The sequence below is a fragment of the Cupressus sempervirens genome, chromosome 8 (genome assembly GCF_028749045.1).
Source record: "Cupressus sempervirens isolate cs-2001-9-10 chromosome 8, ASM2874904v1, whole genome shotgun sequence".
Classification (NCBI taxonomy): Eukaryota; Viridiplantae; Streptophyta; class Pinopsida; order Cupressales; family Cupressaceae; genus Cupressus; species Cupressus sempervirens.
This window is the reverse complement of record NC_143125.1, coordinates 743397921-743422579: the sequence shown is the minus strand read 5'-3', so window position 1 is coordinate 743422579 and position 24659 is coordinate 743397921. Positions and strand designations below refer to the sequence as shown.

The 24659-nt window shown below is 39.3% G+C and overlaps 2 protein-coding genes across 2 annotated transcripts in view; one reads left to right on the top strand and one right to left on the bottom strand.

Moving 5' to 3' along the window:
* Positions 1–1881: 1881 nt before the first annotated feature.
* Positions 1882–24659, bottom strand: part of AUG1 (HAUS augmin-like complex subunit) — a 52255-nt gene continuing 29477 nt past the window's right edge. The window contains exon 7 of the mRNA XM_089795188.1: positions 1882–2291. The gene's annotated coding sequence lies outside the window, so the exon portion shown is untranslated. The remainder of the gene's footprint in view (positions 2292–24659) is intronic.
* Positions 3196–3792, top strand: LOC149544558 (secreted RxLR effector protein 161-like). The gene has a single exon (XM_089795986.1). It carries the CDS (start codon positions 3196–3198, stop codon positions 3790–3792), a length of 597 nt encoding a protein of 198 aa, XP_089652112.1.

The following is a 24659-nucleotide window of genomic DNA, read 5'->3' as shown; positions in this document are numbered from 1 at the left end:
AATGGAAGCGAATTTTGGCAAGAAGGGTGTGCTGAAATGTGAAATAGGCATGTGTTTAGCTCACAAGCGAGTTCAAGTAATGATGAGCTGTTTATTGGAATTTGTTTCTTATGGAGGCTTCATTGGAGTCTTTAAAATGATTATCTTATCTCCATTTTGCCATTTATGGCACAAGAACTAATTTGGGAAGGTTCCAGAGCTTAGGAAATTCTATCATGGAGGCCAACTTCTCGCTGCAAACATCAAGACAAATTCCTTCATTCAAAGGGATGATCGCTGCTAAACATTTGTGCAAAGTTTTAAAGATTGATGACGAAGATTTCTGGGAGGTAGTGAAGCTGATTTCCAGGGAGGAGAATTTGAAGCACAATTGGAGGCCTCTGTCAAACCTAGATATTTCATCCTTGTTTTTGACATTAGCTTAAATGATGGCGTACTCCAAGGTGGAAGTTTTGGGTACAACGAGAGAGTGCTTTGAGACAAAAATGGGTAGAGGGTTTGGAGGATGTTGTGAACAAGGCTTAAATTGGGATTGGGTTGCAAATGCACCAATGCCCATGGCACCTCATTGGTGGTGGATTGGGTGAGCTCCAACCTCTACTAATTTGTTCTTTAGAAGGTTCGATGAAGGTTCATTTGCTAATTGTTCAATTGGGCAGGTGGAAGTTGTTGTTTTACTTGCGATCTCATGCACAAACACGAGCATTGGGGATTGGAGAGTTCCAACGAAAGTGGAAGGTAACTCTTGTAAAGTCCTCAAAGCTTATTGGTGAAGGTGTTCACCCATTGATTCGACAATGGTATCTTGTGAAACAGCAACAAGAAGTGGCAAAGGGTGGTGGTGGTTTTGCATCAGGTCACAATAGAGTGGCGTTGAGTGTTGATGTAGCCCTATTAGTGGCCTAGGAGGGTGTCCTTGTTGGTGTGGCCGAACAAGGTGGTGTGTCTTCCTCTTGCTTGGGTGGTGACAACGAAATCCCCAATTTCTCCCACAAGGAAGCTACAGGTTGGTTCAAGTGATCCTTGGTTGCAGTCATGGTCTTTGCCTTCTTGTTTTTTGTGGGATACTTGGTTTTTTTTTTGTATTCTTCATGTTGTAAATCTGTAGATGGGTAGTGATGATAGGCTATGTATGGCAGATGCTCTTTGGCCACAAGTTGGCTCAATGCATATGTCAACTTTTTATTTCTATTAATACAAATACTTGAAAAACTGATCAAAAAATTGTTTGACCATTTTCTTGTCCATCTTGATGTGTGCATACTCTCTCTCTCTCTCTCTCTCTCTCTCTCTCTCTCTCTCTCACACACACACACACACTATATATATATATATATATATATATATATATATATATATATCTTACACAGGAACTTAGACCATTGCGTCTCTTATTTTTTTAGTGTCTACGAAACAATTTTAATTATTGTGAACCCAAATCCTACCAGCATTTTTGTAACTTATAAAATAAAATAAAAACATAAGTTGCATTTATTATTATGAATAAATTGAAGTACTTTTACACTTCATTTGTCATTTACAAATCAATTTCTTTAACCTATTGACAATGCTATCGCGCTCCTGACCATCTTTCCACCAAAAAAGGAACATGCCATGGTCTTGAATGTTGCAAAAGCACAATCACTAACTATGAAAGAGTTTAGCCCATTTACAAGAGATGGGATGTCCAATTCCAATTGATGATGCACCCATTACAAATGATCTGTCCTTGCACATTGGATTTGAACTGGGTTCAATCAAATTACCTCTAAATGCTATGACAATTACCACCTAACCATCAGAAGCAAAATGCTAAATAGATGTAAAGAAAAGTCTGCACAGAATTTAAATACATGTACATTTAAACCACTTTCCACACCATTTCCACCAAAGATGAAAAGTTTATGAAAATTTTATATATAGCAATAATTCTTCCATTCTATACCAACAACGTAGACAAACGGTCATTCCCTATGCAGATTTTGCAATGCCAGTTTTAATACACTTCCCATGCCTTTTTAAGCAACTGCCCAATGCCAATCAATGCCTTTTAAAAGATTTGAAAACAAATTTCAATTACTCAGCATCAAAGAGATCTTCTTTTGAGAACCTTTCAGAATGTTTCAGAAAGTATTCGGGCCCCTTTCATCAGCCTCCACACCCAACACAATTTTTCCTCAATAAAGTATTTCATACCTTTCATCAGGTTTGAAACACCCTTTCAGCAATTTTCTAACATCTAGACGCAGGCAAAGCTACATTCTCCTTTCAACATTGCCTTTAGCAGTATACTGCACAATACACGAGATTTGAACACCAAAAACCTTAAATAGAGATTTCAACAAAAAAATGCACAATACACAAATTTCACCCTCCAATTTTCATTAGCTACTTGGATAAGACTACAGGATCTGAGGTCAAATTCATATTTTTATATTGCTATAAAGACTCAAATGTGTAATTTTTGAGCCAAACTCATTGACCCATATTATAAAAAGTTACATTTGCAAATAATAAAGGAACTCAATATGAATAAATCCATTTTCAAGTTGAATTGACACTGTCAAATATGGGCTTACAAAACTACGTATTTACAATCACTTTTAACTAACTATGAAATACCTGTCGATAACTAAAATTTAGAACTAACCAAGCCACAAACTATTAAACTAACGAAACCTTTAGTACATAATCAGAAGTAACAGTGTAAATCATATAAACCTAGCACTACAAACAAGAGGATTGGTATATATATATATTCCAGAAAAATACTTTTTTAATAGTCACGGCCATGTGTAAGATGAAGGCAACTTCACTAGTTTATTAAGTGCATCTTTCCTGGATTGACTGACATTTGAAGATTGGAAGCAATTCAGATGTTCCTAGCATTTGCAAGTCATAAAGCATTTAAAGTTTACCAAATGGATGTAGAATCAGCTTTGCTAAATGGAGACTTAGAAGAGGAAGTATATGTCGAATTTCCTTAAGGATTTACATTTTCAGAAAAAAAGTATCAAGTGTGTAGATTAAGAAAAGCTCTTTACGGGCTCAAACAGGCTCCAAGAGCTTGGTATTCTAGATTGGATAATTATCTTCAAAATCAAGGTTTCAAAAGAGGAGTGGCAGATAATCATCTATACATCAAATCCGAAAATGACAAACTTTTGTAGTAGTTGTATTTGGACAAGTCATAAAATGTGTAAAGAATTTTCCATGAACATGCAACAAGAATTTGAGATGTCCATGCTTGGAGAATTATCCTTCTTTCTTGGATTGCAAGTAGTGCAAACAAATAAAGGAATATCCGTTGCTCAAGGAAAATATATCAAAGAAATGCCAAAGAGTTTCAGAATGGAAGATTGTACTGCTATTGGCACCCCTATGATTACCAGATGCAAGCTTAGTAAAGACGATGATTCCCCAAGTGTAAATCAATCCCAATATAGATCCATGATTGGAAGTTTATTATATCTAACAGCTACAAGGCCTGATATCTTGCAAGCTGTTACAGTTGTGGCCGGGTTTCAAGCAATGCCAAAAGAAACTCATGTTGTAACAATTAGAAGAATATTTAAGTACCTAAAAGGTACTATGGATCTTGATTTATGGCATCGAAGAGGAAAAGATTTTTCTCTCACAGCTTATACAGATGCAGATTTGAGAGGCAATATTGATGACAGAAGAAGTACAAGCAGAGGTGTGTTCTTCCTTGGTAACAGTCTAGTATCATGGTTAAGCAAGAAGCAAGGATCAGTCACTTTATCTACCGCAGAAGCTGAGTACATCAGCTAGTTGTACACAAGCGCTTTGGATGAAGCAAACTTTAAGAGATGTGAAGGTTGAATTTCACTATCCTATTCCCATCTTTTGTGACAACACAAGTGCAATCAGCATATCAAAGAATCCAGCCATGCACTCTAAAATGAAGCATATTTCAATCAAATACCACTTTCTAAGGGAACAAGTACTTGAGAAACAAGTCAAGTTGGAATACATCAACCCAAAGGAGCAAATTGCTGATATCCTCACAACACCCCTTCCAAAGGAAACTTTTGAGTACCTAAGGGAGAAATTGGGAGTAGCATCACTCTCATCTATCCACTAAAAATTTCATGAGAAGCACAAGTTCAGGGGGAGCTAGTCTCTAGCCCTGATGACCCTTTGCCATTGATGACAAAGGGGGAGCCTTGCCATTGAGATGTTGCCATCAATAACAAAGGGGGAGATTGATGGAAATTTGTCATTGATGTCAAAGGACAATAAGATTGTTGGAAGTATTATCATTGATGACAAAAGCACTAAGATATATGAACAGAGATATATAGAGCAGCAGTAATGATCAAGCAGCAAGTATGGAACTAAGTAGCAGCGAAGAAAATAGGATAACAATAAGAAAGTTAGTAATGAGACAAAGAGAGAGCTTATCAATCTGAGTCACTTCCAAATCAGCATACAGAAAGAAATTAGAAGAAAATGATAAGACATAATCAGCACTATATGCCTAACAATGTTCATATCTATTCGTGAAGTAATCACTTGTATAAACAAAGAATAGAATACTAACTAACATTTTTTTCTATGGAAGTCAATAATAGACATTAAATATTATAAGCAGCCAGTTCTTTGGCAACGAAATTAAGAATAAAGTGTTGGTCCTGTTAAGAATGCAACAAATATAAGTATTTTCTATCAATACATGGGTTGCTGGAAGTATATAGTGGAGTCATATCGCAGTGGGTAATGAACAGCTAAACATAACATGATGTCGTCCAAGTTTCAGAGATCCAACGGAAAGGAAAGACATGGATTAATGTCATGAAAAGGAGCCCGACAAACTTGCCATAAGCCAACAATGAATAGCAATGATTCTGAAAACAAATATTACTGCATCAAGAAGTTTGGTCAACATATATCATACAGCCACCGAAGAATTATTAAATACAACTACAGGAAAGGAGCTATTCAGACAAAGGTGGCTAGTATACAACCATGGTGAATGATCAAAAAATGAGAACAACAAAGGAGACATCAAAGACACTCAATGCAAAATATACAGAGATGCCATCGGTTTGGAAGTATATAGTGGAGTCATATCACAGTGGGTAATGAACAGCTAAACATAACATGATGTCGTCCAAGTTTCAGAGATCCAACGGAAAGGAAAGACATGGATTAATGTCATGAAAAGGAGCCTGACAAACTTGCTATTAGCCAGCAATGAATAGCAATGATTCTGAAAACAAAGATTACTGCATCAAGAAGTTTGGTCAACATCTATCATACAGCCACCGAAGATTTATTATAACAACTACAGGAAAGGAGCAGAACATACAAGGGCGACTAGTATACAAGCATGGTGAATGATCGAAAAATTAGAACAACAAAGGAGACATCAAAGAGCCTCAGTGCCAAATATACAGAGATGCCATCGGTTTGGAAAGTTGATAAATTGTTGTAGAGAATACACTATATCGTGCGCATGAAGCTTGCCAAGTTATTGTGAAATAAAACCGGTTGATGCATACATGAATTCAATATGCTGTGACTACAACAAAAGAAGTATTATATATATAGAAAAAAGGTGGGGATCATTGTGAATTTATCAATGAGCCAAGTTTAATGCGTTGGAGTTCACAGTAAGATCAGTCGGTGTTGAAAGTTTGAATACAAGGATGAGTACATTCAAAAGGTTGAGCAGTTTAATATATAATCTGCTAATGAAGATATGACATCAGGAATTATTCAGAAAACTACGTATAAACATCTGAAGGAGTCAAACTGTTTTGGCAGTGATTACCAAAGACAGAACACTCAGCAGGTACAAACAAATCATGTGCCGACAGATTTGAGGGATAAAAATAATTTACCTTGACTCAAGCAAATGAATTCTGCACAGACAAAGATATCATATTATAATAGAGATGAAAAAATCAAAGCTTAATGGAGGGCTACGATAAGGTATTGTTCAAATAACAAGACAAGCACAACACTTAAGTCCTAAACTAATATAATTTTGAAGAGTCGTGTCTTCTAGCAAGAGAAGGTTGTCAGCCGACTAGATGCTCCCGGCGGTGTTTCTGTAGCCGACAGAATGATTGTTGTCGGTGTTTTGTATTTTGTAGCCGACGGGTAAATAATTTGTAGCAAACATAATGTTTGTGGCCAACGGACTCCTCCGAGAAGATTTGGCGGATAGTATTTATATCCCGTCTGCGATCATTGTAAATTATTATCATCTACTATTACTGATATTATGAAGCATATGCGAATATAATTCTGCTATTCGGTTCCATTGTCTGTATGCATTGATTTCTTTACCAGTACGATAAACATTTGGCGCCGTTGCCTTATGAATCTGGAAGGTGAGAGGAATGAAGATTAATGCCAAATCAGCTTAACAAGGATCGAAATAAGGCGAAGGGAAAAGATGGAATCCGTACTGCGCAAGAGAATTTAATTCTGGCACAGCAAGCCGAACGCCGACGAAGATTTCAGAAGATTGCAGACGGAAACCGAAGCACGGAGGAATTGTTGGAGGAGACTCGACAGCGGGTGGAATTGGTGGAAGAAGCACGGGAGGAGTTTTTGAATTTGTGTTCGCGAGGGAAGAAAATTCAGACGGAAGAGCATCAACTCGCACAGCTCGCAGTGCCGAGGGAGCACGAGCGTGGAGTGACCTCTTCGTTCGAGATAGACTTCCGCGAGAAACAACTTCAGAAGATCCTTCTTCTTCACCAAGGTTCGCAGCTGTCGAGACCCCCGGTGTGGGAGAGCAGTCCGCCAGTGTGGGAGAGCAGTCCGCCGGTGTGGGAGTGTAGACCGCCGGTGTGGGAGACCAATCCGCCGGTGTGGGAGTGCAGACCGTCGGTGTGGGAGACCAGTTCGCCGGTGTAGGAGTACAGAATGTCAGTGTGAGAGTGCAGACTGCCGATGTGGGAGTGCAGACCGCCGGCGTGGGAGTGCAAACCGCCGGTGTGGGAGTGAAGAGCGCCAGTGTTGCAGGACCGAGCAACGCCTATTTACAGAAACCAATTGTGATGGCGGGACCAAAAGAGAAAGAGCCGAAGTTCAATGGCAATGGTACGGCCGATCCCATTCAACATTGCAAAACATGTGAAACGATCTGGAGGGCAAATGGCATAACTGATGAAGACGACTGGATGAGACAATTTCCGGCAACCCTACAGCGCATGGCAATTGATTGGTTTTCGGATACGGATCCACAAAAGCTGGATACCTAGGATAACATTAAAAAGGAGTTCCTTGCGGAATTTAAACTCTTGCAAGATGATAATGAAATCGTAGCAGAAATTTTCAATACCAAACAGGGGAAGCACGAAACTGTCCGCATCTACGCCAGGAGATTAAAAGACTTAATAAACAAAATGGAAAGCAAGCCGGCAGACGGATTGCAGAAAAGATGGTTTGTGGACGGCCTACGCTCGAAGTTGCGGAGGAAAATGAAAATTGTGCCACCGTCATCATATGTGGACGCGTATAACAGAACACTGGACCTTGAAAGTGAGCAGAAGATAAAGAAGAAGAAAACTAGCTCCTCTGATTTGGATGACGACGAGCCTGACGGAGATGATAGTAGCGACGATGAAGGCAGCAGCAAGAAGATTCGTGCCCTACAAAAGGATATGGTTCGCATGATGGAGTTAAAAAAATGCAAAAGGAGCCAAAAGGTAGCGAGCTGTGGTGCACAGAGTGTAAGACAAACGGGCATACTAAAGGATCGTGTCCAAAGAACCAATTCTGTGACATTTGTCAGATCATGGGCCATTCGACAAAGGAGTGCCCCTTTAACATGAAGACAAAAGGATCTCTGCAGGTGTTTCTCACACAGGAGGCTTCCCCGTCGGGTAGTAGCGGAAACACGAATACCGCCGGTGCTACATCCGGAGGATACAGGAATAATAACAGAGGGCAAAATAACAACAATGCAAACAATAACAATAATAATGGGAGCCGAAGTCGAACTCAGTATGATGCAAACGGACGGCCGATCGTTCACAGCTGAGTGTGTAATTTGTGGGGTCATTTTGCGCGGGATTGTACAACGGCAAACACACTGAAATTATTACGCAGATGGTGCGGACCCGGCGATCATGAAGATTCCAAGTGTCCAAAGTCTGGAGTAAACTTGATCACTATCGGCACGGATGTAGAGGAGGTTCTGGCAATTACACGAAGGCAAGCGGAGAAAAAGAGGAAATTGGGGGAAGCGCAGGCGAAAATTGCAAAGGCATCATCGGCGGGGACATCTCAGTTGAAGGACATCACCGGCACCTTGGCAAGGAACTTCGTAGAACACAACATTGTACGACAAATCTTACAAACGGAGATACCGATCAAGATAAGTGACCTCCTCACAATGCCCTAGTTACGGACAGCCATTCTGAATCATACACCGTTTTCGAAAGCACCGGAGGACACAGGAAGGGATAGTAGGGAAGTGATGACAACAGACCCAATGCTGCTGGCACTCACATCTGGACGGCACCCGGCGGTCGTCGAGATGGGGATTTTGGGAAATGTTTTGGCAGACACAATTGTCGACGGAGGGTCCGATGTGAATGTGTTGCCGGAGGATACTTGGAAGAAGTTGGGAAAGCCGACATTGTGGCCACCTGCATTTCAGTTGCTCACGGCAGATCAACATGGAATCAAACCGTTGGGAATCTTGAAAGCGCAACCGATAACAATTGGTACGCAACCATTTTTATTGGATTTTGTGGTCATTCCATTAAAAAGAAAAGGATATGATGCTATTTTGGGACGGGATTGGTTGGTGCAAGCAAAAGTAAAACATGATTGAAAACGAAATACCCTATCAATAGAGCGCGGAGGCAAAAGATTCACAATTGACCTACATACACAAATGGTCGGTGAGGAGGCAGCAACGTCAGATTCAGAAAGTGACGACGAAAGTGACGACGAAGCAAAGAGGAGAATGGAACCAGACGAAGGAGTATTGAGAGTTGACAGAGGATCGAATGATGACGACCTGGACTCGATGAATGGCCGTTCCACTGGCAAATAGAAGACTACGAACTGTTTTCGAGTTGCAATATGTTAACAGTCGACGAACGTGAAAAAACACAGGAAAATGAATGTCCGGAGGAATGCAGGGAAGCGGAAGAAGGAAAAGCTGCCATGGCTGAAGCTGAGGGGAAGAACATACAGTCTAAACACAGAAAAACGAAAGATCCCACTGTCCGGTACATAGTGAATGGACCGCGAGGAAAGAAAAGGTTACACCGCAGCATAAAATTAGTGGAAGGGCACCAACAGCAAGGAAATAATCCAGTTGCGCAACGACCGCAAGCACAATGGGCGACGAAGGTGGCACAGAACAGACGTAAGGCGTACAACGGTCGGAATGAAATCAAAGTGGAAAAGTTTAAGGCCAGATGGGTTGGACCATATCAAATTCGAAAGGTTGGCGACAATAGAGCAATCAGATTATCAACTTTGGACGGGCAGAAGGTACCTCCGGCAATCAACGGATCCAAATTCAAAATATATGGTGCCAGGAAGACTCTGTCGTTGTCACAGAAGGGGACTCCCTCGTCGTTGCTGAATGGCAACGGTCAGAGGCAATGTTGAGGTGCTTTGTATATTTTTTGAAAAGATATATATATATATATATATTTTTTTTTAAAAAAAAAAAATGAAAAAGAAAAAAAAGAAAAAAAAAAAAGAAGTTAGTAATATAATAGTCCCGCGGGCAGATGCAGGTGTCCACGGACATGTCCCGCAGCAGAGGTCCGCGGACCGCAAGTGGCTCCCGCGGGTGGCTCCCACGGACTGTCCCGCGGCAGAGGCCCGCGGACTGTCCCGCGGCAGATGTCTGCGCACTGTCCCGCGGGAGGTCTTCCGCAACGTGATCTATCTGTCTATTTTCATTGCCGGAAGAATTGTTGAGCTTCTCATTGCCGGAGGAGTGGTTTCAGTGAAAGATTGTTGGAATTTTGTTTCTCATTTGCGGAGGAGAGATTGTTTAGTTTGTGTAGAAGATGGGTGTGCAGAGTTTTCTAAACAAACAAAAAAAAAAAAAAAAACAGAATCAAATTGTTTAGAATGAGTTACAGATGATGCCAAAAGAAAGGGGACGCATCCGTGGTTCCCAGAAAGAGTGCAAAATCGGTAGAAAATGAAAGAAATGGTGTGTTCCGTGCATTTCTGTGTGGGTTGCGAAGTGCCCCAGGACCCCGCAGGGGCGCTGCCCCCAGACCCCGTCGAGGGCGTTGCCCCCTGGACCCCTAGTCATAGCGGATATCAGTCGTGGGAGTCTGACCAGTTGAGAAGAGTTGAAGTTGCTACAGGCATGGACTGTCTGTGTACCAGAGGCACTGGGAGTAGGTGTTGGCCGAGAGGCTATCTTGGTGGATGCGTAGAGAGCTCGGGAGGAGCTGATCATCCAGTTGGAGGCAGTGCAGCGTCACTTGGCTCAAGGTACTGAGGAATTGAAAATAGAGAGAATAGCACGAGTGGCTATCAAGGTCAGCTTGAGGAGACAGTATTGTGTTAGTAGAGGCTACAAATGTAACGAGATGAATGTGGAAGTGATGTGACAGAAGAAGATTTTTTGTTGTAGTCACTCTGTTAATGTATTTTGTTTGTTAATTTGTTTCAGATATTTTGTAATTGTCGTCTGAAGACGACTTTTCTTTTTGGGGGGGATGGTGTCAGCCGACTGGATGGTTCCGGCGATGTTTCTGTAGCCGACAGAATGATTGTCGTCAGTGTTTTGTATTTTGTAGCCGATGGGTAAATAGTTTGTAGCAGACATAATGTTTGTGGCCGACGGACTCCTCCAGGAAGGTTCGGCGGATAGTATTTATATCCCATCTGGGATCATTGTAAATTATTATCATCTACTATTACTGATATTATGAAGCATAATGTATGTCTGGCATATGCAGATATAATTCTACTATTCGGTTCCATTGTCTATATGCGTTGATTTCTTTACCAATACGGTAAACAAAGGTATTGCTGGCCATTTTTGCCCCCCATTCAGCCCATCATTAATAACCAATCAGAGAGATGAGATCTTTAATGGGCTGAATTTGTTGATGTGGGTTAACACACTTTTGGTTGGGGTTAACATTTCATGTTAACTTGGTCTCTTCATGAGCCTAGTTGGCTCGGTTCCTTCATTGACTGAACTAATTCGTTTCCTTCATTGACCAAGCTAGTTCCTTTCCTTCATTGACGAGTTGGCCCATTTTCCTTCATTTGCCAAGTTGCAGGTTAACAAGCATTTTCTGCTAAGGTTAACATTTCGCATTAACCATTTTCGCCATTTTGGAGAATGACTTTGCTGCTCTTTCCAAAATAGCAAAATTCAATATTTCAAAAGGCTTACCTTTTTGCTTCCGCGAAATCACGAAATTTGCTACTATCTCTTCTACCGTGCATTTGGGAATGTGCCAACCAACCAATTTCTTCCACGTGGCGGGTTCTTATCATGTTGAGTTGAGTTACTTTTTATCGAACAGTTCTCGTATTTTCGTGTTGCTGCCCTTTGCTCTTGCAAAGATACAATGGCTATTAGATTTTGGAGCATCTTTCAATATTTCTGGATGCATCTCAATTGTTCATTTGGTTTAAAGAGGATCTTGATCTACAATTGGGTTTTATCCACTTGTTGAGGGGATTTTTGTAGCATCTAGGCTGTTTATTTCAAAATGAAGATCTACATCAACAGTTCACACCTTTTCTAGACAAATCAAATTTATTCCACACAGTTCAACTCTGTAATTCTTGCAGCGGGTTAACATTGTGCGTTATCCCATCCCACGTTTTTTGACAGCAACATGAATTCATTTGTTGCGGCCTTGCCACGTTACCAGGACTACTCATTTAATGCAGAACGGCTCCTTGAGCTTTGTAACGCTGATGTTGATTCCCCTCCATGCCTATTCAAGGATTTTTGCAAGGAATGATGGTCCTTTCAGCCGCTGAATGCTTTCTTTGGCCCTTCCTGTCACTTTCATGAATCAAGTGGTAACGGAAATCAGATTTTTTCCGATTTTTCATTTATTGCACTCTGTAACCTCAACTCTATTGCTATTGGAGTTCAAACTCAGGGATGTAGCCGGGTTATGCCTGCACCTTATAAAGGCAAGTTTTGTTGTTGTTCTTCGGATCTCTCTTTTTCTAATCTTTTGCAGATTTATCTCTTGTAAATGCTTTTGCCTCCTATTCAATAGAAATTGTTGCTGTCTCATCCATTCTCAGTCGGTTAAATTTGTGCAACCCTAGATGCCTCATTTTCCTAGATGTATTTTGACAATTGCAGCACCTTATGTATAGGTTCATTATAATTAACTAATCTGTTAAGTGAATATGTGTATTCCTTTCATTGTTATGTTATTTCTTGGCTTTTCTCTGGTGTTAAAATTGAAAGAATACAGATAGTGGTATGTCTTGTGAATTCTATTGGATTTTAGTGTAGTTATTGGAAAGAAGTAGATCAACAATCTATTTGGTGCATCACCACATTTCCCCTTCAGCATTTTTAATTTTAGTTTCCTCCTCCCATTTTCATTCCTAGACTTAGGTGCATCCAGATTGTGAGGAAGCTGGCCTTCTCCAAAGATTCAATCTCTAATTGCAAAGTCCCACACTTTTGAAATTGTTTCCATATTACAAAACGTCACCCGGAGTTAACACGTTGGGCAGGGGTGCAAACTTTTATGTCAACAGTTTTTGGCATGCCCGATGGGACTACATTCAAGCTTACTATGAAATCGACTGGTTTGTTGGTGTCGAAATAAGGACTTCAACTCCTATGCTGTAATAACCCCAATAGGTTATAACTTCTTCAAACACCAAAAATCTTTATACTTCAGATGTTTGACATTTCGTCAAACACTTTGCAAGCAAGCTCTGATACCACTGTAATAACCCTCGTCAAATCTGCTCTCAAAAATGCTGATTGAAGGCTCAAAGAATTTTGTCAAACAATTCACATGCAAGGGACATATGACTGATATAGTATTTCAGCTTGCTTTAAATGACTCTTTCTTCAATTTGCATCAATGAGAATCTTGTGCTAGAAGACTCAGAATGGACTACATAATGACCTAACATGAATGTGCAACTTATTCTTGACAATTTTCAATGTATATATATGATCTAAGCATGAGAAATCTACAGCCAACTAGAATTTTTACAAACAGTTGGTATGCAAACTAACTAGCTGATAAATAATGATATTAAATTTCTTAAATGACACCAGCAATTATTATCTTCTTAATTGCAATGAAAAATAGAATGCTCATGAAATATGGCCAAGACTTTGGCATTTACATGGATTACAAAATGATAATGCTGGTATAATGCACACTACAGCTGAAAGTTCATAACACCCTAAAAAACAATACCAACAAAAGAACCTGGTTGTAGATGGCTGAAATAATTTCCTTCTATGCTGCCCCTTCTACTTTGCTTTTTTCGAACTGCCTTTTCGTACCCACTTTTCCAGCCTGCTTTTTCGGTTTCACTTTTTTCGGACAGCTTTTTTCGTACCCACTTTTTCAGCCTACTTTTTCGGTTCCTCTTTTTCGGACTGCTGCTATGTTGAATATCAAGACCATATATTTCAATGGCGTCAAGATTTCCAGCTTGAAGGGATTTCGTCCTCCAAACTATTGAGACATAATCTCCAGAAAATTTCTCAATTTCTTTGATATTTCCAAGCCTGCTTAAAAGAAGCTCTTCCCTTTCTTTTATAGTGTTCTCGCAAGAGCTCAATCTTTCGTTTTCTCAATGTGGGATAAAACATCACTCCCTTTATGTAACTTATGTCTCCAATGTTATAAAATAAAGGGGACTCTTTTAATTTAAATATTTCCCACAAACTATAGTCTATGCATTAATAAAGTTAAATATTTAAATTTAACTTTATAAAATAGATTTATCAATGCAAAACAAATTTTATCAATGATAAACAGGTCTTCTTGCCGATTTTAAACAATTACCATCGACATACCGCTGCCACTGGATGTCCACCCATGCCCAAGATGACTTACTATAAATAGTAAGTATGCCCAAGGTTGCCTCAAAACCCCTCAGAAAGACCTGCAACTGAAACTATCTAGGCCAAATGGCCTCTAAGTCCCTTTAATGTCCTAATTAGCCTACGGGACCGTGGGGAAATAGGCTAACGACAACATCATGCTATGAATGCTAAAAAAGGGGACATTACATATGCTGAAAAGATAGTGTTGCTCTTACCATTTCAGCCTTCAAGAGGCTCACATTCAAGCACTTGGCGACTCCATCTCTACATCTTGGTTTTCAGACCAAAACTGTTGTAATTCATGCCCAAGGCTCACACAAGGGCATCTTCTAGAGGTAATCTTCAGTATACTGAACTTTCATTTTCAAATCCTAGAAGAAAAAGAAGTAGACTCTCTCTATCACTAGTTAGGAGTTCAGAAGTAGCACATACACCTGTTATTTCTCTTTCTACTCCTCTTGTTGATAGATCACAACCTAGAATACCATCTTTTCATCTGAATAGATCATAATTTCATATGGCCCTCCCTAGGATGCATGTTTTTGCCACCTTCAATGGTGAAGTCCTCTTTCTTTAGCTCAAAGACATGATATCCAGTAGCTGCTCTTAAAAGTATACCTGATTTTACTGACGAAACTTTCATCTCTCCTATAGAGCACATTCAAGAGATTTCAAAAATCTGCAATATACATGGTATTACAGAGGATGATATTGTTGTTAGACTTCTAGCTTCATCTCTGAAGGGAAAAGCCTTACAATGGCATAGGTAGGGGATTACCACATAATTCTATCACTAACTGGGATGAGTTAGGAGAAAGATTATGCAAGCATTTCAAGGATAAAAGTGATCACCTATCACTTCTAGAGCAGCTAACTACCATTAAAAGGGCACCCCATGAATGTATGACAGATTTTAATTATAGATTCCAAAAAACATGGAATAGAATACCTGCTGCAGTAAAACCTTCCCTTAGTAATGCTTTCTTGCATTACCTTGAGCCTTTAATAGTGATATTGCTACCACCTTACACTCCATGGGAGAGGATGCTTTACCAGTTGCATATGAAATTGCCATAAAAGAAAAAAATATCTTGATTCAAGGTGGGATGTTAGCTCCAATGCCTCCAATGCCTTTCCTTCCCGACATGCCTAATTGTCAGCCTACACTAGCCCCTATTCCTACCACATCTACATGCCAACCTCTTGCCATAGCTCCAATAGCCTCTACATCCTCCAGTGAGTTAGGAGAGTTAAAAGACATGGTGCAGGCCCTAATTTTAAGTAACCAAAGGTTGCAGGATCAAGGTTCCAAAATAGAAAAAAGGTCGCAAGATCAAAGTTCCAATCTGGAAAGGAAGATGTATGACAACTTCTCAGTAGTGCAAAAGATGAGCAACAAGGTGGTGACCTTGGAGAGGCAACAAGCTCAAAATGCTAGGGGTTTCAGCCTCATTATCAAGGCCCCACATATAATAGACCACCAAATCAGTGTCAAGGTCATGTTTCACACAACCAAAATAAACCTATGGGTAATGCCTCTGCTGCAAATACAAGCACAAATCCTAACAAGGAATTAGTTCCTCAAAATAACCTTGCTCATTAGCAAGATTTTTGTCCTTCCTGCCATTATTCACATCAATATTGTTTGTATGTGCTATAAGGCAGAACCATCTGAGGCCTTGACTACACAAGAGCAAACAACTGGACAGCAATATAATGCGCATCAATCTACTGATGCTTCTCATCTACAGCAGCAGGGTGATTGTCTCTTTTATGAACCATCAACCAAAGGAACATTGTCATGACAACCATGATGCTATAGCTCAGAATACCAGAAGCAAAAGAAAAGCTGTTGAGGATGCCACATCCCCTCCATCAAGTTAGGCCTCAACTTCAGGCGCTGCTCCTCATGTTCCATTTGCAAGCGCACAACCAGAGGTTACTTCCCAACCAAAGCAAAACACAAGCAACAAAAGATCTGCGAAATCTCAAACTGCTCAAATTCAATCAGCAACTCCTATTGCCCCCAAAACCACAGTGAAAGCAGTTGGTGCGCCCGCCCGTCCCCCACCTGCCCCCCCCCCAATATAGTAGATCATATGAAAAAGACTACTGTTAATATCTCCTTGTGGGACGTTGCTACTATTCTATCACAGAAGAAACTACTGCAGCAAGAGTTAGAGAGCATTGGGGTGGAAAATCAGTCCGCCACCTTGAATAATGCAACAAGTTTGGTGCAGCCAACGAAGGAAGGAGATATAAGTAAGAAAAATAAACCTCCTCCCTTTTATGTCTCTTTGATTATAGAGGACAAACTAGTTCACAATTGTATGATAGATTCTGGAGCTAGTAGTTCTGTGATGCCTAAATGCATAGCTGAGCTCCTGGGTATTAAATATGAGCCAATGATTAGGGATGCACTTCAGTTGGATGGTAGCTCTGTTAAGACAGTAAGAATCCTAAAAAATGTGGAAATGGCATTGCATGCATGTCCTGGTTGTACTATCACACTAGACATATCAATAGTTGAAGTTGACCCATATTTTGCCATCTGTCCTTCTAGGGACTTCACTGCACAGATAGGTGGTTATATTGCCTTAGATTGGTTCTATATATTCTTTAGGACAAGATATGAGACAAAAGCCTCCCTAAGAGCAGAGCCTTTAGCCCTTAATCATATAGAAACTTATACTCCCAGCCCCAAAAACATGAATTGCACAATCCGGGAAGAAGATGAGGAATGCATAACTCATGAACATGCTACTTCCTTAGCAGAGGTGCCTGATTATCTTTTGGATGAGTGGGCCGCTGCTTATCAGTTTGATCAAATGTAGGAAGTTGTGGAGACAGGTCTTGGAACTTATTGTATATTTGAGGAGGGTGCTCCTATTCCCAATCCCGTGAAAACAGAAGAAGGTACAAATAGATTGTGGAGTATGTTCTTTGATGGCTCAAGAAACAAAAATGGTTCAGGTGCTGGTGTAATGCTAGTTTCACCTAATTTGGAGAAATACTACTTTTCATATAGACTCCAATTCAGTTGCACCAATAATGTGGCAGAATATGAAGCCATAATCCAAGGTCTCCAACTTGCACAAAGAAGAGGCATAAATCTCTTAAAAGTATTTGGGGACAGCAAGCTGGTTGTCAGTCAGATTAGAAATCAGAATGTCACGAAGAACAACCTTCTCAAATCATATAAACAGAGTTTGGGATCTACTTGAGGGATTCCAAGCATTCAACATTCATAGTGTGTCTAGGAATAAAAACAAACATGCTGATAGACTTGCAGCAATTGGTGCTCATTATGATATACCAAAACATGTTGCTGATGCAAAGGAACAACAGATCAGACTTGTTGTAAGGCCTAGTGTCCCAAATAATTGCACAAATTGGCAAGTTTTTGACTCTGATTTGCAAATTGTTAATTTCCTGCAAAATGAAGCAAAGTTCTCTGCTAAAAAACAGTCTAAGCTGCAGAGCCAGTATGGGATCAGATTATGAATCTTAATTCCAAAAAATTGCGTAAAGGTCTGGTCACTTTAGAGGGCATATTTAATTCTGATGATCAAGCAAGGAGCAAAGGTTCAAACTGGACTACAAGGAGGGATGACTACACATCTGTCACCATTGTTGATGGAAAGACTCGCAACTTGGAAAAGGTATGCACTGATGCTGAACAAGAAGTTTTCATTAATTTATGTCAAGAATTCAATGATGTTATTGCTTGGACCATATGAAGACTAAAAGGGTTTTGACCCAAGTTTATTCCAGCATACTATAGATTTAAATCATGATGCAAGCCTATTAGACAAAAGCAAAGGCCGGTTAACACTAAGATTGAATCTCTAATGAGAAAAGAACTGTCTAAGCTCATAGAGGCTAATATCATTTTCCCTATTAAACACTCCTCATGGGTGGCTAATCTTGTTCCTATTAGAAAGAAGAATGGAGAAATTAGGTTGTGTAGATTTTAGGGACCTTAATAAGGCTTCTCTTAAAGATCACCATCCCCTTCCTTCTATGGAACAAATTTTGTCCAAGATTAGTGGCTCAAAGAGGTTTTCCTTCTCAGATGGTTTTTCAGGCTATAATCAGGTGTTAGTCCAAGAGTAAGACCGATATAGAACAGCCTTCACTACCAAATGAGGTACCTATGCCTATTGTAAAATGCCATTTGGACTAACCAATGCAAGTGCCACATTTCAAAAGGCAATGGAGATGGCCTTCAAGGGTGCACTGGAAAATTTTGTGCTGGTATATCTTGATGATATAATTGTCTTTTCAAAACATGTAGCAAATCAACTTGATCATTTGAGGCAAGTGTTCATTAGATACAAAGAGTATGGTGTCTCTGAACCCAAAAAAGTGTGTGTTTGCCACTGATCAAAGAAAGCTCCTAGGACATATTATATCACAAGATGGACTAGCAATAGCTCCAGAGAGCATAGAAGCAATTCTCTCTCTCCCACTTCCCAGCCACAAAAAAGGATTGCAAAGTTTTCTTGGTGGGATCATTTTCGTAAGCAAGTTCATCCCTGATCTTGCTTCTATGGTGAAGCCTCTCACAGCCATGCTGAAGAAGAATATAATGTTCACCTAGACAAACAAAGGGAAGGCTAGTTTTGAGGAGATTAAGAAATCGATTGCATCAGCTCCCACTCTTGTCAAACCCAAATTTGACAGAGATTTCATCCTTTACTCTCTTGGAGGAGAGACAAGTATATCAATTGTTCTAACACAACTAAATGAAGAAAATTTGGAGCAGCCCATTGCTTTCTTTAGTGAAGAGCTTAAGGACTATGAGAGCAGATATAGCTATGTAGAGAAGCAAGTTCTTGCTACTGTAAGGGCTCTCCAAAAATTCAGACATCTGCTATCCCATAACAAGGTCCAGCTCTTAGTTCCACATATAGGTGTAAAGGAATTCCTCTTGAGCAAGGATATCAATGAAAAGAGAGTTGGATTAATTACCAAAGTCATGGAGTACGACATTGATATTAAGATCACCAAGCTTGTGAGAGGCAAAGGATTGTGTGAGCAAATGGTCTCATCTTTTGAGAGACCCAAAGAATCTGCCCTCTTAATAAAGGATAAGCAACCAGCAGAGAATGAAAATCAGGATGATTGGTTGCATGACATGACTACCTTCTTGATGGAAGGAAGATATCCCCAAGGCCTAGACAAAGCCAAGAGAAGACAATTTAGATTACAATCTATTCCTTATGTCTTGGTGGATGGAGTATTGTTTAGAAAGGATTCTAATGGAGTCCTATTGAGGTGTATCCAAACCAATCAGATCAGCAGGTTATTAAAAGAATTCCACGATGGCCCTGTTGGTGGTCATTTCTCACACAGGATTATAGCAATGAAGATAATGAGCGCTGGTTATTGTAGGCCAACTCTTCTCAATGACTGCCACAAACATGTGAGGAAATGTGAGAAATGTACATTTTCTCAGGAAAACAAAGATTGGCTGCCCTCCCTCTTCATCCTATTCAAGTAGACCAACCCTCTGCTCAATGGGGTTTGGATTTCATTGGTCCAATAAATCCACCTTCTAGTTCCGATCACAAATGAATCTTGGCAACCACAGATTATTTCACGAGGTGGACAAAAGCAGTAGCTTTGAGAGATGCAACAGAAGCTTCAGTGGTTGAGTTCCTTGATGGGATGGTAACCAGATTTGGTGTTCCTTCAACTATCATATAAGATAATGCCAAATCTTTTCTTAGAAATCATATATGCTCTTGGGCTCTAGAACATGGAATATATTTGAGCACTTCCTCAAATTATTATCCCCAAGGGAATGGCTTGGCATAATCCTCTAACAAAGACCTCATCAGAATAATAAAAAGGACAATTGAAGACAATCAAAGGTGTTGCCATGCTAAGTTGAAGACTGCCCTTTGGGCTAACAGAATCACACCCAAGAGAGCAACTGGGAACTCACCCTTCATGCTAGTATATGGAAAGCCTTCCTATTTCACTTGAGTTCCCCTCTCTTAAACTAGCTCATCAATTGGAGCTAGTTGAGAATGATGCTATGACAATCAGGCTGGCCGAAATAATGGAATTGGAGGAAAAAAGATAGCAAGCTATGCATACACTTGAGGCACATCAGCAACAGGTCAAAAGGAGCTTTGACAAGAAGGCTACGGATAGAATCTTCAAGGAGGGAGACCTTTTCCTCAAAGTGGCATTCTGATAGAGCCAAGCTAGGTAGGCACTCCAAATTTGATGCTATGTGGAGTGGCCTTGGAAAGAGGCCAATGCTTTTCAACTGTCCAAGCCTAATGGTGAAGTTCTCCCAATCCCAGTCAATGGGATTCACCTTGAACCTTGCTTTTAGAGGAGGTTAAAGGTTTTTGGTACATATTAGAATAGTTTTCTTGCTTTCCAATAAGTGCACGAGCCCAGTTTTCTCATTTAGAACTTTCTCGAGCATTCCAGAGCTCATCGGAGCTTTTGTTTTTTGCTGGTTACAGATTTTTGTGAAGTTGCAGGGGGTATAACGCATCAATTCTTGGTAGTGACTCTATGCCCAATGGATTGCTTGAGGCCACTGATCCATGCTTAGCAGGCAAGCATCCCCTTTAAGTCACCAAGGATGTTAGCCATTTTTGCCCCCATTCAGCCCATCATCAATAACCAATCAGAGAGATCTTTAATGGGCTAGATTCTTTGATGTGGGTTAACACACTTTTGGTTGGGGTTAACATTTCGTGTTAACTTGGTTTCTTCATCAACCGAGTTGGCTAGGTTCCTTCATTGACTAAGCTAGTTTGTTTCCTTCGTTAACCGAGTTGACTCGTTTTCCTTCATTTGCCGAGTTGGAGGTTAACACGCATTTTTTGTCGGGGCTAACATTTTGCGTTAACCATTTTCGCTATTTCAGAGAATGACTTTGTTGCTCTTTCCAAAATAGCAAAATTCACTATTTCGAAAGGCTTGCCTTTTTGCTTCCGCTGTCTCCTCTACCATGCATTTGGGAATGTACCAACCAACTAATTTCTTTCACGTGGCAAATTCTTATCATGTTGAGTTGCCTTTGATCAGATGGTTCTCGTATTTTCGTGTTGCTGCCCTTTGCTCTTGCAAAGATACGATGGTCGTTAGATTTTGGAGCATCTTTGAATATTTTCAGAGGCATCTGGGCCATTTATTTCAAAATGAAGATCTACATTGACAGTTCACACCTTTTGTGGGCAAATCAAATTTATTCCACGCGGATCAACTCTGTAATCTTCACGACGGGTTAACATTACATGTTATCCCATCCCGCATTTTTTTACAGCGGCGCAAATTCATTTGTTGTGGCCTTGCCATGTTACCAAGACTACTCATTTAATGCAGAATGGCTCCTTGAGCTTTGTAATGTCGATGTTGATGCCCCTCCATGCCTATTCAAGGATTTTTGCAAGGAATGATGGTCCTTTCAGCCGCCGAATGCTTTCTTTGGCCCTTCGTGTCACTTTCATGAATCAAGTGGTAAGGGTAATCTATTTTTTTCTGATTTTTCATTTATTGTACTCTATAACCTCAACTCTATTGCTGATGGAGTTTGAACTCAAGGATGTAGCTGGGTTATGCCTGCACCTTATAAAGGCAAGTTTTGTTGTTCTCAGGATCTCGCTTTTTCTAATCTTTTGCAAATTTATCTCCTGTAAATGCTTTTGCCTCCTATTCAATAGAAATAGTTGATGTCTCATCCATTCTCAGCCAATTAAATTTGTGCAACCCTGGATGCTTCATTTTCCTAGATGTATTTTGACAATTGCAGCACCTTATGTATATGTCCATCATAATTAACTAATCCGTTTAGTGAATCTGTGTATTCCTTACATGGTTATGTTATTTCTTGGCTTTTCTATGGTGTTAAGATTGGAAAAATGCAAATAGTGATATGTCTTGTGAATTCTATTGGATTTTAGTGCAGTTATTGGAAAGAAGTAGATCAACAATCTATTTGGTGCATCACCGCATTTCCCCTTCAGCATTTTTAATTTCAGTTTCCTCCTCCCCTTTTCCTTCCCAGACTTAGGTGCATCCAGATTGTGAGGAAGTCGGCCTTCTCCAGAGATTCAATCTCTAATTGCAAAGTCTCACACTTTTGAGATTGTTTCCATGTTACACAAGGTCGCCCGAGGATAACACATTGGGCAAGGGTATAGACTTTTGTGTCAACAGGTATATATGAGAGTTATTTTATTTTAGAGGAAAGAAGTCAGCAGGTTGAAAAGAATAAGTGTGAGATAAAAGCTATATATATATATCAAAATATTAAATAAGTAAGAAGGATATAAAAGAATATATATTTTTGCAGAGTTGAAGGCTGGCATAAAAAGGAAAGCATATATTCAAAGTTAAAAGAAATTTATATCCATCTGCAAGATGGGCAAGTAACCATATAAAAAATGGAAGTTTAGATTTAATATCAAAAGTGGGAGTAGGTGTTTCTAGTGGGTCGGAGACTGCGAATTGTGGGAGTTGTAGCCTCCAGCAGGTAGGTGTTTGCATAATGAGGTTGGGGCCTCTTGTAGATCAGAGCCTACAAACATATTGTAAAAGATTCAAAGTTATATAAAGGCAATTAAATTGTCGTGGTTTTCTCTTGCATCAGGTTTCCACGTAAATCTTTGTGTCATTGTGTTCATGTGCATAATTGTTCAATTCAGCATTTAAAGTTAATTGTTTGGATTAAAGTTTCAAGTTGGCAAATTAGTTATTATACTAATTCACCCCACCTCTCAATATAATTGTGTGCTCTTCAGAATAGAGTTCAGATAAGACAAGGAACAAGTAAAACACCTTTTGAACTTTGGTTTGGTCATACAGCTACAATAAGGCACTTTTGAATGTTTGAAAGCAAATGCTATATCAAGAGAGAAGATGAAATAGGAAAGTTTGATCCTGGAAGTGATGAAGGCATATTTCTTGGTTATTCTACAAAACGTAAGGCTTACAGATGCTATAACTTAAGGCTAAAGTAAATTGTTGACAGCGCAAATGTAAGAATTGATGAAAAATTTTAGGTACAAGAAAGAACTTTTGAGTATGATTCAAATGAGGATACTAATCAAGCGAGCACAAGTCAAATACACTACAAAATCAAAATGCCGAACAGCAACTATTCTTTAAGATTAACAATGGAATTCATGTTCAAATTGACGAACCTAGAGAAAAACAAAGAACATCAAGATATGTTGCTTTAAATCATCCTGATGAACAGATTATTGGAAATGCAAGTAGTGGAGTAAAGACAAAAGGAAGAAAGAGAAATGAAATATGTTTAATTTCACAATTTGAACCTAAAAATACTGATGAAGCATGCAAAAATGAATCATAGAATAATGATATGAAGGAAGAATTGGAACCAATTAAAAAGAACACATGGGAATTGGTTTGACACAAAAATGTTATAGGAACAAACTAGGTATTTAGAAACAAGATAAATGAGCAAGGAGAAGTGGTAAGAAATAAAACAAGACTAGTATGTAGAGGTTACTCACAACAAGAGGGTATTGATTTTGAAGAAACCTTTGTTCCTGCAACTAGATTTGAAGTTGTTACACTACTTTTAGCATATGCAGCTATTAAGAAATTCAAAGGTCATCAAATGGATGTTAAATCAACTTTCTTGAATGAAGAATTAGAGAAAGAGGTATACATTGAGCTTCTAAATGGATTTCCATCAACAAAGCAAGAAGACATGGTATGTAAGCTAACGAAAGTCATTTGTGGATTGAAGCATGTCTCAAGTGCTTGGTATGCGAGGTTAAATTAACACTTCTTTCATTTGGGATTCAAAAAGGGGTGTACAGATAGTAATTTGTATCTAAGAATTAATTCAAATGGATTGTTGATCATTGAAGCTTTTGTGGAGGAAATGACGAGATAACTAACAAATTTTCTAATAAAATAAAAGATTAATGTGAAATATCTATGATAGGAGAGATGAAATACTTTCTTGGATTGCAAATAACTTGCAAATAACTCAGACTGAAGATGGCATCTTTATATCTCAAACTAGGCATCTTAAAGAATTGCTACTAAAGTTTGGTATTGAAAATTGCAAACCAGTTGGAACACTTGTGGTTACAGGTTGCAAATTGACTACTACAGATGAATCCCCTAACACTATTCAAACAAGGTATAGATCTATGATTGGAGGTTTATAATACTTAACTCAAACTAGACCTAACATAAACAAGTACAATCAGTATCGTGGCAAGATATCAAACAGAACCTAAAGAATCACACTTGACAAGAATAAAAAAGAATTTTCAGATATTTGAAAGGAACTTTGGAATCTGGTTTATGGTATAATAGATCAAATGATTTCACATTATATGCTTATATTGATGTAGATTGGGCAGAAAATGTTGATGATGGGAAAAGTGCTAGAGGGGGTGTATTTGTCCTTGGAGGAAGATTAGTTTCATGGTTAAGGAAGAAGTGAGATTGTATGTCACAATCTACTGCAGAATCAGAATACCTAGCAGCAGTAAATAACAAGTTGATGTGGATGAAACAAACGCTAGAAGATATTGGTATAACTTTCTTTGAACCTATCATCATTCATTGTGATAATACAAGCATAATTAACATGTCAAAAAAT

Bases quoted from the DNA above. Each gene is read 5' to 3' on its own strand.
- LOC149544558 (XM_089795986.1), top strand. From the start codon at position 3,196: ATGTGTAAAGAATTTTCCATGAACATGCAACAAGAATTTGAGATGTCC.